This window comes from Anastrepha obliqua, chromosome 1 (assembly GCF_027943255.1).
Source record: "Anastrepha obliqua isolate idAnaObli1 chromosome 1, idAnaObli1_1.0, whole genome shotgun sequence".
Lineage (NCBI taxonomy): Eukaryota > Metazoa > Arthropoda > Insecta > Diptera > Tephritidae > Anastrepha > Anastrepha obliqua.
In genome coordinates, this window is record NC_072892.1 from 146916884 (window position 1) to 146934977 (window position 18094).

At 34.9% G+C, this 18094-nt stretch overlaps 1 protein-coding gene across 10 annotated transcripts in view; it reads right to left on the reverse strand.

The window, feature by feature from the left end:
- Nucleotides 1-3380: 3380 nt before the first annotated feature.
- The window catches only part of LOC129236419 (actin-binding LIM protein 2), a 46524-nt gene continuing 31810 nt past the window's right edge, over nucleotides 3381-18094 (reverse strand). For 2 of the 10 annotated variants that reach the window (XM_054870798.1, XM_054870794.1), the window contains 8 exons: nucleotides 17481-18007; nucleotides 17241-17414; nucleotides 13371-13510; nucleotides 6681-6796; nucleotides 4828-4894; nucleotides 4706-4746; nucleotides 4445-4645; nucleotides 3381-4378 (listed from right to left, as the gene is read on the reverse strand). In XM_054870798.1, coding sequence (XP_054726773.1) covers nucleotides 4265-4378; nucleotides 4445-4645; nucleotides 4706-4746; nucleotides 4828-4894; nucleotides 6681-6796; nucleotides 13371-13510; nucleotides 17241-17414; nucleotides 17481-18007 — 1380 coding nt within the window. In that variant the 3' untranslated portion in view covers nucleotides 3381-4264. Of the gene's footprint in view, nucleotides 4379-4444; nucleotides 4646-4705; nucleotides 4747-4827; nucleotides 4895-6680; nucleotides 6797-10971; nucleotides 11061-13370; nucleotides 13511-17240; nucleotides 17415-17480; nucleotides 18008-18094 lie in introns of those variants that run through there. The other 8 variants (XM_054870799.1, XM_054870796.1, XM_054870795.1 and 5 more) reach the window with 7 other exon arrangements.

Below are 18094 nucleotides of genomic sequence, written 5' to 3' on the forward strand. Positions count from 1 at the left end.
TATTTTCTTATATAAACTAAAAATGTTCATAAATTTGGAAAAAACAACTTTTTTTTAAGGGGGAAGTCTACTGTGTATTTTTCAAAAAATCGATTTTTTTTTATTAGCTTAAAAAATACTTTGAACCCTCTTAAATAAGGTACAATATGTGTTACAGCTGGCTAAATTTTTCTTCGTTGAAATTTCGACCTTTTCCCGAAGCGCTCCAAAGCGCGTACCTGCTAATACTGAAACTTTAAACGCATTTTTCTCGAAACTAAGTTTTTGTATACGGTGTACACGATATCTCGAGTTCTGATAAATGAATCAGCTTAAAAATTTAATTATATATTCTCTGTAATAGTGTCTCTCGTCTGACATAGGATTTTTTTGATATCGTTATTTGTTAAATTGTTATAAACAATAGTAACATCAATTTTAGGCAAAAAAAAGAAAAAAATTTCAAGAATTTTTTTTTCAACGCCAAAATTTTTTATCGACATAATCCTACGTCAGACGACAGTCAATACTATGTATATGATAACAATATTTTGTTTTTTTGTTTTAGATCACCGAAACGTAAGATTTCATGTACACCGTTTAGGCACCTAAGAAAAGCGGACCTGCGCTTGCAGAAGTGCCACAGCGGCCATTTTGAATATTTTGACTTAAATTTTTTTTTTCAAAAACTTAAATATATAATAAAGATAAGAGTTTAAATAGATTTTATGTACGAGCAATATTTTGTTAGAAATAAAATCCGGAAAATAAGCCTGTTTTTTCCCTTGTCACAGTAGACTTCCCCCTTAAACTTTGTAAATATCTTTTTTAAAAAATTGCCTTGGAGATTCATCAAAAATCAATCGGACAAGAGAAATTAGTTTTATTAATAGATAATGGCTGTGTTCGTAAATGCAACATGACGCGCAAACTACAATTGCATAACAAACAGAACGTTCAGAAATGCCAATATCGCAGCACTGCAATAATCAAGCGTTCAAAAAGACAACAATTCTATCAGTTGTCACACATAATTTCTATCAAAAAATTGTTTACTGCATTTAACTACGATGTCTGATGAAAAGTAAGCAAAACTGTTTTATTTTAATTTTTGTATTGAAATTTAGTTAAATTATGTTAATAATAATTGTATAAATTACTATTTTTACATTTTTAGTGAAAATCTCAGTAATGCGGAGACACAGTTATTGCTGAGAGTACGGTTGAATATGGAGGACGAGTTTAAATCGGGTAGAAGGAAAAAAAATGTATTGTGGAAGAAAGTTGTGACCGAAATTAAAAATGTAAATCCCAATATAAGAATGGACAGTACCAAAGCGCAGAGAAAATGCTTAAATCTCTTGGTAACGTACAAGCGCATTAAGAAAAGAAATAATTCTTCCGGTAGAAAAGCTACATCCTGGAGGTATTTTGAGGACTTCGGCGAAGTTTATGGTACAAGGCACTCAATGACTCCTCCAACAGCAAATTATTAAAGTGAAACTATAAATTATTAATTTTCATAAAACTTATAAAACCTTACTTTAAAAGTGGCCCAATTCATTCGGAAATGGGAATAGAAAATGTCCTCGGGAAACGGCTTTATTGTTTTAATAAACGATTTGTTTTTAGGTATTTTTCTTTTTAAAGACAAACATTTGTACTAAACATTTTTCTCTTTGACTTCAATAGCCTTCTTTTTCTTAAATTTAAAAAAAATCTATCTTTTCTTTGCTCACAAATTTCGTCTAGTGTTAGATTCAGCAAAATTTCCATTTTAGTATTATACGCGTTCAAAAATGCAAACAAACGTATTTGCAAATTGTCAAAAATTGTATAAGAAGTATCAAATGTCAAACTTGCAGTGTTGCCACTGATGCTTATGCTGCAAGTCATGTTGTATTTACGAACACAGCCAATCTTGTGCCTGATCGAAGCTTTTTTTTCAAGATTAACAATATGTCGGCCTCAGGAAATATTTTTCACATTTTCGCAAAAAAACCGACAATTAATTGTTAAAAAATCGAAATTTTGAAAAAAAATCCTTCGAATTTTTTTTTGTTTTTCAAAAGCAGTATACATTTTATTGAAATCTACCAAGCGGTTTTTAAGTTACAGTGATTACCAGTTCAAAAAACATAGTGTTGAGAAAAACGCATTTTAAGTTTTGCTAGCGAGCTCTGGAGCGCCCTTTGTTAATAATATTAATTGAATAACTCGGAAAGTACTTGGCGGATTCACTTCAAATTTTCACACAATATTTTTAAGATATTATACTTCAAGAGCAGTAAATAAAAAATAGTTAAAAAAAAAAACTAAAAAACACGCTTTTATTGCTAATCGAACTAAAAAGTAGAAAATAAATTTTAATGACAAAGGGACCTATAATGAAGTAATAGCAAATCGAACGATCAGTCATAGTCAACTACCTCAGAACAGAATTATAACAAAAATTAAGATACAAATAGAAGAATTCAAATTAGAGTTAAAAGCGTGGGATGCTTGATATAGTAAATATTACAATCATTCTATTGGCAACTACCTATGTACAGAAGGTTATGAAAGTGAAGCAAAATGCATCCCACGCTTTTAACTCTCGGGGATTGGAAAAATCGTTGGCATAAGTGTATTTCACCGAGAGGGGATTGTTTTGAAGGGGATGAAACTGATTTATAAGAATAAATAAAGATTTTTCATTTTACAACCAAATTCACCTTACTTTTTGCCCACAGGTAAAAAAAGAAAATATTAATCCTGGCAATCCTAATAAGGATAATGGAAAACTTTTATCAAATTATTGCATTGTCATCGGTCCCTGATAGGTGTGCAAAATTTCAAGTCGATCAGATTTTTAGAAGCCAGTGAAAATTAAGCTCAAAGATTCCGTTACATACATACATACATACAACCCGACCTAATAAAAGTGTGTTAAAAAGGCTAAGCAACGACAGGTGGGCATTTTCCACCACTTAGGCTAATCACCTATCCTGTCTGAAATCAAATATATTAACGAAACCAACGCAAGATAAGTCTCGTCGAGGCCCTATGCTCCAGAGAGGAGTGAGCAAGGGGGGGAAAAATACTTTAAGAAAATGCAAAAAAAATCCAATATTTTGAAAACTCTGACTACCCCTAAGCCCTTATAAGACTCTTGACATAAGGTCTTTGTTTGTATCTATATATCTTATAGTCGGTAAGCATCCTGTTTGTTGATAAATAAATAAGTAAATAACTAAATGAAATGAATAAATAAATATGTGTTTTCAAATGGCAGAGGCCACTTCAGCAAATTAAATCTCTTCTAAATTTTTTCCCGTGATTCGGGATGCTGGGTTCCGTTATTAGTTGTATTATTTCTACTTACTGCAAGAAATTTTCTTAGTAAATAAAGAATTAAACGATTCACATTAAATAAATGTTAAGCATATATTTATAAATACATTTTTTTAATGCAATTATCAGATTTTCAGCGTGTTATACTCGTATCTTAATCGCATGTTTCTATGCATGTGTTCTTTAGAAAGCAAATTAGTACTTTAGCATCATTTCTGCTTTTCGACCTATTTCGCCTTAATAATACGCGAATAAATGCAAATGCATAAAGGAAATCAAAAATATATAGAAATCAGTAGAAGTCAGCATACATGCAAATGTGTACATACATATATGTGTAGTGTCAGCTTTCGCAATATTCTCTTTTAATATAATTTAAAAAATACAGGTATATGCACGTATATAAATACAATATAATTGCGAACGAAAGTAATATGCTATATAAAATAGAAAAAGCTCAGAATTTGTTTAAGTTTTACTATTTTTGCGTACTCGTATTGTAAAGCTGTAAAGCTTGTCCGATTATTTTCTTGTTTTTTTTTTTAACGGTCAATATTTGCATTCAGGCAATACAACTTAATCTTATTCACTATTAGAAGATAGTTGGTAGTCGATTTGGTTACAAAGGGGGCGGTCTAGCGCATTTCTTTTTCTATCGTTTGGAGCATTTAGTTTCTATAGTTTTTTCTCCTGTGAGTGTGGCAGACGTGAATAGCGGCTAAGCTATAGACGTTGACTCGTTGATTTTGCTTTGCTATGCTAAAGCAAGTGTACACGATGAGCCTATTTAATTTGAATAATCGTTTGTAATAACGATGCATATATATCTATATATGTATAATTTTTTTTTTTCTAAGCTACGAACAATCGCAGGTGCATGTGTGGGTTGAGACAGTCCTATTATCCAGCCAATAATCCGGTAGAGAAATGTTGATTCAATGGTTTTGTTCACTTAGAAAAGCTTAGCTCGTCGTTTCAGCTCGTTTCGTCTCCATTGGGGTAGTCGATAGAACTCGGATCGAGAGCACTGCAAAACATGCTCAAATTCTACATCGGATAAATGACGCTACAAAATAAGATTGAAATGTGTTAAAATATAATATATTCAATAGCTTAAAACGCTTGAAGTTACCTCTAAGTTGCAGCGATCAACATCTGTTGGCAGACGATAGTTTGTGATGATTAATAAATGATAAGGATAAATCTTAGCCGGCTCGTGTACCAGCAAAGAGTGTGCCATGTTTGGTAGACTGCGGCGTATCAACCCAGTTTGTGGATAATGATAGGACAAAACACCCGAATAAGTGCTAGAAGCGGGAAGCTCGCCACCCATCTATCAATAAATTTGTTTATAATGACGAGTTTCTTCCTATTGAGCATAGAAAGTACTTACCAAAACACGCCTATCACCATCTGTAATGGAATCAACTGAAGCTATAAAAAAAGAGTGCAAAAAAATTAAAAATAAAAAAGTCTAAACATTTATTTACAAAACTTTGCTTAATGGGTACTTGCCTTCCGATTTTCCGCAACTTAAATCTGTGCTATGAGTTTTATCCACAAGACCTCCATATGAAAAATCCTAATAGTTGGTAAAAAGGAAAGTTAAAATTATGTAAATATACCAACTGTTGAACTGTTGTGTTTTGAAAATTGAAATTGTTATGTGCAGATGTCTGGAAAATTCTTGTGAAGTGATAAGCAAATCTACAAAGGTGCAAAGTAAGACCCAAATCATAAATTCAACTTCATGCCGTGCCAAGCTAAACAAACAAATAAATTCCTCTTAAAAATTATAAACAAGAACCACAAATTACAGAAAGTATACAGAATTAAAAAAAAAAAAATTAATAATAATAAGAGTAGTGCACGTATTGAATGTATTGCGGATTTTTAAAAACAAAAAACGAAAAAAAATACTAAAAAAGCAATAAAAAAAAAGGTAATTATTCATTGTCGTGTCGCTAATTTGCATTTATAAATATTAAACGGTACATTTTACGATATCTTATCAAATAATTCTGAGAAAGTAATACGAAAATCAACTCTCTTCGTGTATGGTAGTTAATTTAAAGTTTACACAATCATTGAGTTAGCCGTCGTAACGTGCTAAAAAAAGGGTGATAAGATAGAAGGTACTTTTTCCAATAGGGTTTTGTTTTAAGAGCACGCGTGAAAAATGGATTTACTGCGTCGTCGTTTCGTTGAGCAATTCATCTCTCGTCTCTGACCAGTGAATTGGCCACCAAGATCGTTTGATAACACACCTTTGGACTTTTATTTGTGGGGGCATGCAAAGTCTAAATGCTTTGTGGATAACATTACTAAAGTTATTCACTAGATATCTCCAGTGAGAGATTCAAAAATTGGTGTTTACCGATGGCCTAATTACGGCGCAGTTGTGGCCAATATTTGAAAAGGATTATCTTGAAAAAATACATAAAGGTCACGAATGGTTCCACATAAAAATAATAAAGTTTGAATTGTCGTGGTTTTATTTCAATTTAAAATCCGATACCTTAAAATTGATCACCCTTTACAAACATAGTTTTAAGTATACGCGGCCGCGACGGCTTATGTTGTATTTGTGTGGTTGTAAATGGCATCACGAAAATTTTGGAGTACTATTTAGTAGGCATTGTTATTGTTGTAACAGAAAAAAAAACATTTTCCAGTCATTACATACACGAATACAAATTCGTGTTGTTCTTGTTGACTTAGAAAAACAATTTAATTTAGTGTACAACTGTTCAAAAAAATATTGGCGTATTCTTACCAAATCGTAAAAAGCTCAAGCCGATATGTTATATTCTTTCATTTTCAGAAATTGTGTAACTACATATGTTTACGAGCTCCTAGCTAAGATAATAGCGGAACATTAGGTTAATTCAGTACAAAAGTTTCTGGAGTAATAAATTGAAGTTGAAATACTTTGCACTAAGAAATTGCTTTGGAAATTTAATAGGAATAAAATGTCTTTAGTAAAATTGGACAATGTTCTTGGCCATTATGAGCAACAAGCAAATAATAAAACTAAATAAGATTAGGTGTTTATTTATGTTGTCGTTGGTACAATGGAAAATCGCTTGAATTTTTTTGTAATTATACACAACAACTATGAGAAGTATGTGAAAACTGTAAATCGTCCGTTTTACCGTTAAACTCATAACAGTCAAACTGGTAGTATTTTTTTGACAATAAAAAAAAAAATCAAAAACAAATTATAAGATGAGTATAGAAAACACAAACAACTTAGTAGCTATTACTTATGAATATGTAGTAAGAAATATTTGCAAGTAGGAAATAAAAACAATTCAGAAGAAGTCATTAAGCATTTTCAAATAAAGCAACATATTGAAAGCGCTTACAGTAGCAACAGGGTGCACAGCAGTAGTGCCACCGGCCGGAGTGGATGCACTGAATGTATGTGAGCGTGGAGCCAAGCCGTATCCTGGTTTAGGGACATGTCGCAAGGCGCTCACCACTATGTAACGAATGTGTATGCATACATATAAAAACCACATGTACATATGTTTGTGCGTGCGTATGTGTTCGTATGTTCGTATACGTGTATGTTGTATAGGCATGCAGGCATGAATGGATTGTAGCCACAAAGCGAATGATGAGCGTTGATTGTATGTAGAACGAAGCGTCCAAGCAAATGTTCAATGAATTGCAAATGAAGCGTTTTTGATATGATATTGGTGATATTTGACAGTCAAAAATGATCGACGAGTATGAAGAGTTTACCATTTGATGATGAGGATGAACGAACAGAATAGCGCGTTGTTATAGTTGATAAATATGCAAATTGGGTAGTAATCACCAGACACCAGAATCAAAAATGGTCGTTACGTTGTTGTTGTTATATGCAATACACATTGTTTTATGTTGTCCAGCACCGAGTGTGCAATAAATGTGCAAGTGGTTTACGAATTCATATACATATATATGTATATATGTAAATATATATTGGTTGAGCAACACGGGTAATATACACGATCACAAGCCAAAAGCAGCATTAAAAGAAAAAAATACAGTGACAATTCAGAGGAAGAGTTGGAAATGAGAATATTAGGTCAAAAGTTCAGGTAATTATAAAAAGTTCTATAGATAAATATGTAGATATTTGACGGGGTGTTCTCCTGACTGTTTAGGTATTTAGATACCATTGAAGATTTAAAAATATAACAAAAGTTACATGGCTTTGGTATATGCATATAATTGAAAAAGTAGTCTAAGTCACTAAGTAAAAAAAAAAAATGTTTATTAGTAATTTGAAATCACGTTCACTTAATCTATGTTCAGAAATTTTTTCAAGGGATAAAAATCGATTTTTTTTGCATGTTATTGTAGTAAAACATTTCAAAAATACCGTGTTAAAATTTTAAGTCAATCCGAGCAAAACTTTTTAAGTTATAGAGCATAAAGCCGAGCCGCCTCAAACATCTGCCGAGACGCAGCAGTTGCGCGTTTTCATAACTTAAAACTTTAAACGCGGTTTTCTCGAACCTTTTTTTTTTAAAGTGCGTAGTCATTGGCATTTGAAAACTAGTCAACCGATCCTTTTGAAATTTTGCACACATATTTTACATATAAAAAACCTCCCCCCAACGTTTTTTATTCGCCATTTTTTTTTATATTAAGGTGGTTTTACACCTACAAAATGGCGGCATTTTTTCGTCAAAAATCACTTTTTACTTCAAACGACTACCAAATGGCTGAAAATGAAAATAAATCGTCAAAATAAACGTTGGGGGGAAGTTTAACTCATACTTTAACTAAATTATTCGATTTTTTTGATTTCAGATGATTCTACGCTGAGATATGCTGACTACTGCAAAATGTATTTTTGAAAAGACGTCTACGTATGTAAATGTGCTCTCATTCGCTCATTTTGCAATATTTTTACATGAAAATTTTATCAAATATTCTTGAAATGTTACTTTATAATATGCAACAACTTTTAATAAACTGACTTGAACCGTTTCGCTACAATAAATTCATGAAAAGTGTTTTTTTTAGCGTTTATTTGATCACGCCGATGCTATCCATCCAATTATTCTCCCTGTTGTAACTGTTTGGGAAATGCAAGCGCTTTGCAAATTACAAAATTACATCATAAGAAATAAAGTCTCATAAGTTCTCCATTAATGCATTGGTTTCGGGTGAGCAAAAAAACCACTTTTCGCACACATTGTCCCAATGATTCTCTTATGTCCTAGCTTAAGGGGTTAGGGGTAGTCAGAATTTTCAAAAAATCGATTTTTTTTGCATTTTCTTAAAGTATAATGTTTTAAAAATATTGTGTAAAAATTTGAAGTGAATCCGACAAATACTTTTTAAGTTATTCAACAATTAACAAAGGGCGCTCGGCCGCTCCGGAGCCGATAGCAAAACTTTAAATGCGTTTTTCTCAAAACTATGTTTTTCAAACTGGTGAACACTGTAACTTAAAAACCGCTACGTAGATTTCAATAAAATTTATACAGCTTTTGAAAAACATAAAAAACTTGTGCCTGATCGAAGGATTTTTTTTTTCAAAAATTTCGATTTTTTTTTTAACAATTAACTGTTGGTTTTTTTTTTCTAAAATCTGGAAAAAATTTTCTGAGGCCGCCATTTTGTTCATTTTGAAAAAAAAAAGCTTCGATCAGGCACAAGATTATCTATTAATAAAACTAATTTTTCTTGTCCGATTGGTTTTAGATGAATCTGCAAGGACTTGTGATGTTCACCGCAAGGGACTTCTGGAGAAACGGGCTTCACACAAACAGCGATAACTTTTGCAATTATTAATTTTTTTTTTTGAAATTTTGGTGAAGTCAAGTTAAAACATGATGTTTTTATGCTATGTTTTTATTTTTGTTAAATAAATTAATTAAGTAGCAAAAAAAAAATTCGTGAAAATCATAATTTTTTCGGGCCTCTGACTACCCCTAACCCCTTAAGCGTTATGTAGGGATTTATTCCATGCCCTACTATTCCTGGACATACCGATACGAATTATTGAGCGAGTTGTTGCTCCTAAGCACACTATTTTGAATATTAAATGTTTTTTCTACAAATTTTACTTTTTCTCCACTTTTACTCAACATTTCTAGAACTAACAACCCAGTGACTTGCTAAGAGAGTCGATTTGTTAAGAGGGCACGAGAAAGCTGCTTATTGAGCAAACCTTTTACTATTAAATCATGTAATAGTCTAATATTCAAAAACTTCAATGCAATATTTTAATAAAATAAATTTAAAACATTCAAAAATTCATTATTGTTTTTGACTGATTTTGTTTTGTACCAAATTTTTGTTTTCAATTAAGCTCATATTTACTTGCTTCAAATTTGTATATGTTGGTTATTTAGTTGATTCTAAAAATGATTCAATGCCCGCTTTGACCAATCAATTTGGAATTTATCAGACTGTTAAAATTTAAAATAGCAAAGTTTCGTATTGAAATTGTACATCCTAAATGTTGAGCAACCTGACAAAATTTAAAATTAATTGGTGAAATCGAGCATGAGTTATTTAGAGCTAAAACAACAAATTAGCACAAAACCTAACACTGATAATACATTTTTATATTATTCAAGGCAAAAAAGCCAAGAAAGCACATACATACATAGTAAATCACAATAGAAAAATATTTTTTCATCCAAACAAATGCAAAACCTTAATTGTCTCATAATAAGAAATTTGTGACTTAGGCCACTTTCAAAATTATAGACACAGTACACAGAGCAAAATCCATAAGCGTGAACCACTGCCGATAGAAGAGTTTGAAAAGGTTGGTGCAATTCTGAATGAAAGGATGCATTTAAATTGTTTTTTTTTTCTAATATGGAAACACCAAATATCAGTACTACCAAGAAAGAATACATCTTTGCATGGGCAGTTCGAATCAGCCATGCTTACTCATGTACTCGTATGTAGATGTAGGCGAGGAGCCTATTCGTAAATGCATCACTGCGCTGCATAATATGATTATTCTGCACTGTCACTGCTAATCAGCACAAATCTGTTGCATCAGCCATTTTTATGATTTGTGTTTTGCTGCTATTTGCGCACAATATACTGCATTGTTGCATTTTCGACCACTTATGAGTTGCAGTGTTGCCAATTTTTGCATTTATGAACATGATGCGTATCAGATGCTACGCAGTGATGCATTTACGAACAGGCCCGAGTATATTATCCTAATAACATTTTTAAATACAATTTATATGTATATATAAGCAAGTTTATTATTACAGTGCTATAAAAGCGCTGGCTTAACCAAAATCAAAGCTAACAATAAAAGTTATAAAAAAAAAAGCAATTCCAAAGGGTAACAAACTGATCAGCGCAGTTGGTCAGTAACTGTTTGGTGACATTTTATACCTCAAATCTATATTTATTTTATATACGGTATAGAACGTAGCTATGATCGAGTATATGTACCAAGATAACGGATTATGTTACGTCGCAGTTAAAAGAATTTGCTATAATTCTTATAGGTTATGTCCGATTAGACATTGTTAACGACAATACAAAGTGTTAATCACAAATGAAGTTTTATTCAATATGAAACGTAGTAGCACTACCAATCACCAATAATTTAAGCGAGCCGAACAGCATGACTTTCGCACCAGCATAGAAGCCACATATTTTGATTACACTTACGGAACTATAGCCATTGCGTATTGATGGCGGCAAAGTCGAAGTTTTCAATCCATATCCTGGTCTTGGTGGAGATCGGTAGGAATGTATCGCTATATTATATTTCAAATATGTAATTTAGTTTTGTGTATAAAACGCCCAATGTAAGCCTTATTAAAATTATAATAACTAGAAAATAAAATAAACGACACTGTCATAGGCATGGATAGAGTGTTACAAATATTCCCGTTACGCGATTGTACGAAAATGGCTTTTTTTTAATAATCCGGAAGCGTTAACTGCCTAAATATGCTTAGTTTTAGTTTAGACATGAAATAAGCCTAATTATACATGCATCGCTTTGTTTTTACTGATGGACTTTTGTAGTGTGATTTTGAATTCACAAAATTTAATACAGCTATTTATTCAAATGTAACAAGTGCCGGAGACATGTTACCCTCATAGACAAAAATAGTAGAGTTTAACGCTACTTTCCACCTGAAGGTAATTGAAACGTGCAATCTTGTTTGTAAACATAAGTTGAAAATTCTTCACCGTAAAACCCTCACTGAAAATACCTTTACAAAAAAAAAAATAATAATAACAGTTTTAAGGGGGTCTTCTGGTCTCCAGCGAAAAAAAATCGATTTTTTTTTTTGCATAATTTTGTTGTATGTGTATGCGAGAATACGCCACAGAAAGGATTTTTTGAAAATCGCATTTTTTCCGGCCGTTTTATCATAAACTTTATCTTTAAACGCGTTTCCCCGAAAATCGTGTTTTTAAAGCATTTTGGTCACACTTTTCATAGTAGTTATACTCCGATTTCAATGGTTTTGGTCTTAAAAGGTTCGGAAAACTTACCGCTAAGTTTCCCCGTGTACGATTTTTGAAATTTTTTTTCATTCCATTTTTATAACCTTTTAAAGTTCAAAAAATGAGCAAAAAAAAAATTTTTTTAGCAAATTGTTGCATAACTTTTGAAAAAAATTAAAAAAAAAAAAAATCTGTCACGGGAAAACTTAACCAGGGCAACTCTGAAGACAACGCAATCTAATTTTTGCTTTCTGATTACCCAGGTGGAAAAACCGTGACCAAAATGGAGACCTGTTTCGTTTGGAGGTGGACGTCTTCAGCGCCATTTCAAGGTCGCGGGTGTTAATTTTTTTCAAAGTCAAAACCATTTTTTAAAAGCCAAGACATGTACCTTTAAAATAAAAAAAATTTTTTTTTAAATATTCACAGGATTTGTCACAATCAATCCCCAAAAAAACCCTTCATTTCAGGGCCTCGAGACCAGAAGACCCCCTTAATTGCACCTTTTAGGCGTAGCAAATGCCATGGACCATTTTTTGTTTTTGTTTTTGAATATTTAACTCTAGTTAAAATTCACTACAGTTAAACTTCCAGTAACACAGCATCGGCTGTTGTGGGAACAAAAATGGATATATAATATATATAAACTACGCATTTTACTCCTTTGCGGCAGATGTAGCACATCATACGTATATTTATGTATATATACATATTATTGTAAAATTGGCGCATACATCCTTTGTTGGATGTTTGGCAGAGGTCATTTTCCAAGTTGTGGTGTGCGTCTTGATGTTTTTCCATAAACCTACAGTTCTATGACGCTTCTGAGCGGCAAATGATTTTTAATGAGGAGATTTTTCATGGAAGAAATACACCCGGGGGTTTGCCAATGTTTCCCGAGGGGCGACCGCTATTAGAAAACAATTTTTCTATGATTTGGTTTTTCACGGCGACGGTGGATTACGACCTGGGCCCTACTAAACGTTAAATAGACACAAACACATTCGGGTATAATGTTTTAATATAACATGCAAATTCGGGGACTTTTAGGATGTCAGAGTGGCCACCATTTTGTAGGACCTGGTTAAAAACTCATGAAATACTAAAAAAAAGAAAAAGTGGTTTTTGTAAGAGTCTTGGGCCCTCGGCAAGCAATGTCAAAATCTTCTAGTGCATATCTGTCATGTAAAATGCTTCTAATTAAAAATCATCAGCAAAGCTACGGCATAAAACTGTTAGCCCCTCTATATGTGATAAAACATCAAGACGGACACCACAAATAGAATAGAAGGAGGAGCTCGGCCAAACACCCAGCAAACCATTTATGCGCCAATTATATATATAGTATATAAATATACCTCATATTACACTTCCAATATAAAAAGGGTTCATAAAGATATCGACGTTCATATTGCTTTTCAGATCGGTTGGTGCTCGAAATGAAATAATTCGATTTCGAAAAAAATAATTTGATTTTGCCTGCTGTTCGAAAAGTGTCTTATTATAATTCCTTCTAATTGTGAAAACGTTATTTTGCTTAATTTTTATTTACTAAGGAGCAATTGTAATTTGATAGAAATATGTGCAGTACTTGTTTTGCAACCTACCGTTGTAGCTGGGCGCATTACCAAGCGATTTGCCTAACGATCCTCTGTAACTTGTTGACCGATCAAATATTTCATCTTCGTAGAAAGGCTTCTGATGATCCAAATTACGCGATGGTGAAGCACCAATGGGCGATTCGTATCTATTTTATTAATGAAAAGTTACATTGATTTGGGCAAATAATACATACATATCTATAATGTCGGACAAAACATATTTTACTCTTACGCAATTATAAAACAAGATTAAATACTGCTTTATAAATTCATGGTCGAAATATCACTTTGAAATTAAAAGTAGCATATACAACTATAAACTATGCGACAAGACATATGAATTTCGAGTATAATAATAAATATTTCACAGCTTAGCCTTTATTTTGAAGTACTGTTTTCCATCTGTTTGACATAGAATCAATTCGATTATTGATGATGTTGTTCGGAATGCTATTCCAAGCATTTTTTGCTGCCTCAAATCACAAATCTTCCGATAGGTTGATTAATTTTGCGCCCCTTGTATGTACAAAAATTTGTTGTTGTAGCAGCAGTATACCCTCGTTTTGTCCAACCGGAACCTTCTCCACTTATATTCCGTCAAGGGAAGAGTGGACGGAGGGCTACACTTGGGGGCAGGGCCTGGTGAACTTGTTCACGGATGGATCGAAGTTGGAAGGAAAGGTTGGCGGAGGAGTCTTTTACGAGGAGCTCCCCATCATACTCAAATTCAGGCTACCGGACCACTGCAGTGTGTTCCACGCAGAGGTAGCCGCAATCAAGGAAGCAGCCGATTGGCTGCTCAAATGCGTATTAACGGCCAAGAAAGTAAATATTTACTCCGACAGCTAAGCGGCAATAAGGGCCCTCGGGTTTATGACGGTGCATTCGGAATTGGTCAAGGAATGCTTGACCTCGCTTTCGACTGCGTCCGAATTCTTTAACATCAGCCTCATCTGGGTTCCTGGTCACAGCGACATTGCTGGAAACTGTGAGGCAGATGAGCTGGCCAGACAAGGGACATGCGAGGTGATTTCCCCGCGAAGGGAGAGAATCGGGATCCCCCTGACTACCTGCGGTCTGCTTCTGGAAAGATTATCATCGCACCAACTCAGCGAGCGCTGGGCAAGTACAAAAACGTGTAAAGTCGCGAAATCCTTCTGGCCACGTGTGGACTGGAGGCGCTCGGGCGAGCTTTTGAGGCTGACAAAATATCAGCTCTCTAATCTCGTGGGCTCTCTCACAGAACACAATGCGCGAGGAATGCATGCTGTGAGACTTGGAATCGCCTCGAGTCCTTTTTGCGTTGGATGTATGGAGGATGAGGTGGAATCATCTCAGCACCTTCTCCTTAGCTGCCCTGCTCTGGCGGGGCTAAGATCTAGGCATCTTGGCTCCTACTTCTTTGCCACTCCTGCTGATATAGCTGGTGCTGACATTAAAAATCTGATGAATTTCATCAGCAGCATTAAGCGGTCGACGCAAACATAGTCATCGTTCGTAATCCGCACGCTCCTAACCATCCCAGCACCATCTCTCCCCGCCCTCTCCCTGTATCACATTGGTCTTTCTCTCCCGCCTCATCCCTCCATAATGGCATTACAAAGGACGAATCTTTCTTCGTCCAAGTGTGCCCATTCCCTGGGCAACCATATCAACCTAACCTAACCTAACCTAGCAGCATAAGCATTCTCCACACGGTGCATGTTGCCGAAGTAACTGTCCTTGGGCAGATATAAATCCGGGTCGTTCCGGTTAGGTAGAACCGACTATTGCGGGAAAGGTTGTTGTTGTAGCATACATAAATTTATCCATTATGCCGTTAGTTCGTTCAAGATATCCAATGCCGTATCCTAAAAGGCAGCCCCATACCATTATGACTCTTCTTCCCTGCTTGTCATTATCGAGGATCGAACCGCTTACTTTCTGGTCGGCGCACTCTTCTCATTTCGTCTGAGTTTTTCAAGTTAAACTTTGATTCATCGGAAAATGGAACGGTTTTCCATTTCTGCACTGACCAGCCAAAATGATGCTGAGCAAATTGCCATTTTTGTTGGATATGAATATGATTTTTGACTATCTATAACTTTTTAATCCAGCTCGCAAACTCTTTTCTGAACTTTTCGACTGCTTATTGTTAAGTGAAGTGACTTAAGTGACGCTGACGCTGACTACTGATTTGTCGTGATATTTTTCCAATTAAATGTTTTTATTTTGTAAATGTTTTAATATCCCTGTGTTTTCTTTAAAAGGGGCACTTCGTGGTTGTCCGCCAAAATGAAATGTTTTGACGGTTTCCGACTTTTTAAATTTGTTTAAAACGAAACTTACTTCTAATTTAGGTGAACAAAACTTTTCACAAATGGCCTTGTGCGATAAACAGTTTTTGTAATTACAGATTATTAAGTTTTTAAATTCATTTGAATGGTTTTTTTCTGCCATTTTGGCTAAATTCATGAGATATCCTTATTTAGTCCTTTTTGGTATGACTGATTATGACGAGACTTTTATTCAAAAACAAAAAAAAAAAAAAAAAAAAAAAAAATGGAAATAATCAAAATAATGTATGTGTGTTCAGCTGTCAATAAATAACTGCATTTTTTATAGCCTTCTATAGTATGATCATTCATAAAGGCTGGTACTAACTTCATAGTCGTGAAATTTCGCCAGCAGTATTGATTGTCAAATGAGAAGAAATTTATGAGCATCGCCCCAAAAGCAATTGACAATTTTTTGTAAGAAAAGTGTTTTAAACAAATATAAATATAAATAAAATTTATTTCCACAAAAAGATATAAACAAGATTTACTTACACTCTCTGCGAAAACATTTCGCTTAATAATGCGGAGTGTTTGAACTCAGGCACTTCACTCGCAAACGAACTGTCAGTTTGCGCGAAATTTTAAATGGCATGAGCATTTTAAATAGGTACAATCGCAGCCGGCTAATTTGGGAACGAAATAGCGGACGCATTGGCGAGAGAGGCTGCGGCCTCGCCTTTAATATGTCCTGAGCCCTTCCTTGCTATGGGACAACACACCATCAAGGAGAGCTAGGGCTAAGGGAGGTTTGCAGGCTCCAAACTATGGGGGCTACGCCAGGCGAAATCTATACTGGGCGGGTACAACCAAAAGAGGTTTGAAAGACTCATAAACATCCCCAAGGATAAACTGAGCATACTCACGGGCATTCTCACAGGCCACTGCAGACTGCGTAGTCATCTGCACATAACCGGGATATGGCCTACTGACTCTTGTCGTCTCTGCGACCAATGCCAGAAGAGTCCAATGCACCTTCTCCTAGAATGTAGCCCTACAACGCGGAGAAGGCTGAGACATCATGGCTAACTGCAGCCAGAAGAAAGGCACATACGCTCAATCCAACTCAGGTCTATTCTGAGTTTAATAAGGGACAGGGTCTGGCTGAGGTACTGTGATGAGCAGAGGGCATAAAAAATCATGAGGTCAAAGTGCAAACCTCGTAGAGAACCTAATCTAAATAGGTGTGAAAAAATGTTGCTGCTATCATGTTGCTGGCGTGAGATACATACGAGATTTCACGCATATTTCACGGCAATGTAATTTGTATGTATTTTCACAGCCATTTCACGTGAAACGCGAACTTAGTACTATGCTTAACAGCTTAAAGTGTTATATTATGCTTTGTGATTTTCGTAGAATACCCAATAAAATTTCGTTAATAATATTTATGGGTAAATTAAAATATCGTGTTGATTTATGTGGCTTTAAATACAATTTGTTGTGTAATTCTTCAAGATTCTCCATGTTAAGTGGATTCAGATAAGTACTCAGCTCAATATTTTTGTCCGACACTGTACATATTTAACAAACTAAAGCAGCAAAGTTTCCCTTAACATACCTTAACTTGAGTATAGGTTCTTTGGCTGCCGATGGGGTACGTGATGCATTTCTCGGGTCTAAATTCTGTTGTTTCCATTTTCTATATTTTGCGTGTTCCTTTAAATCTTTAGCAATAACTGAACCTATGCCCGAATTCAATTTTTCCAGCTCTTCAGCCTCACGATGTAGACGCCTATAGTGTACAAATGAGAAAAAGAAAGTGTCCAAAACAGGTAGACATAAATTTCCAGTTGCTCACGTGTCAGCGTCTCCATTTTTCCTATTGTCGACTTCGTCGTCATCATCGGAAGTAGCAACACCTCTATAAGTATCACTGTAGCGGCGCCTACGCTCTGGATCTGTATATGGGTAAGGCGGTGCTGGGAAATCATCCCTTTCAATTTTCGGTTTTTCGCCCGGCGGTGGCTTCTTTGCAGCTGGATAGTGAGACAGCTCTATGGGCTCTTCGTTGTTCATGGCAGGGCTCTTGGGGCGAGGCGTCTCCGACCGGATCGCATCTACAAGTACTTTCATGGCGCTGCGACTGCGTGAATGAGGCCGTGACGGTGGCCGACTGCCTGCCGTTGAACCAGCTGTACTGGTGGCGTACGACGGCGGTCGATGGAAATGTGGTGACAAAGGCATTTTATCGTACGGATCAATTGGCTTGCGTAAGTAGTGTGGAGCATCTGTCAAGTAGCTGTACGTATAAATACGCGAAATATCTTCACCACCGGGACGGCCATATTCACGTAAGATTAGCCCGGGACTAACGGTACGGTAGTGCTGTAAAATCGACATTAAGCAGCAATTAGTTACTTATTGAAAAGCAAATAATTGAGTATATATGAAAACCTTTCAAGTTAATTGTTT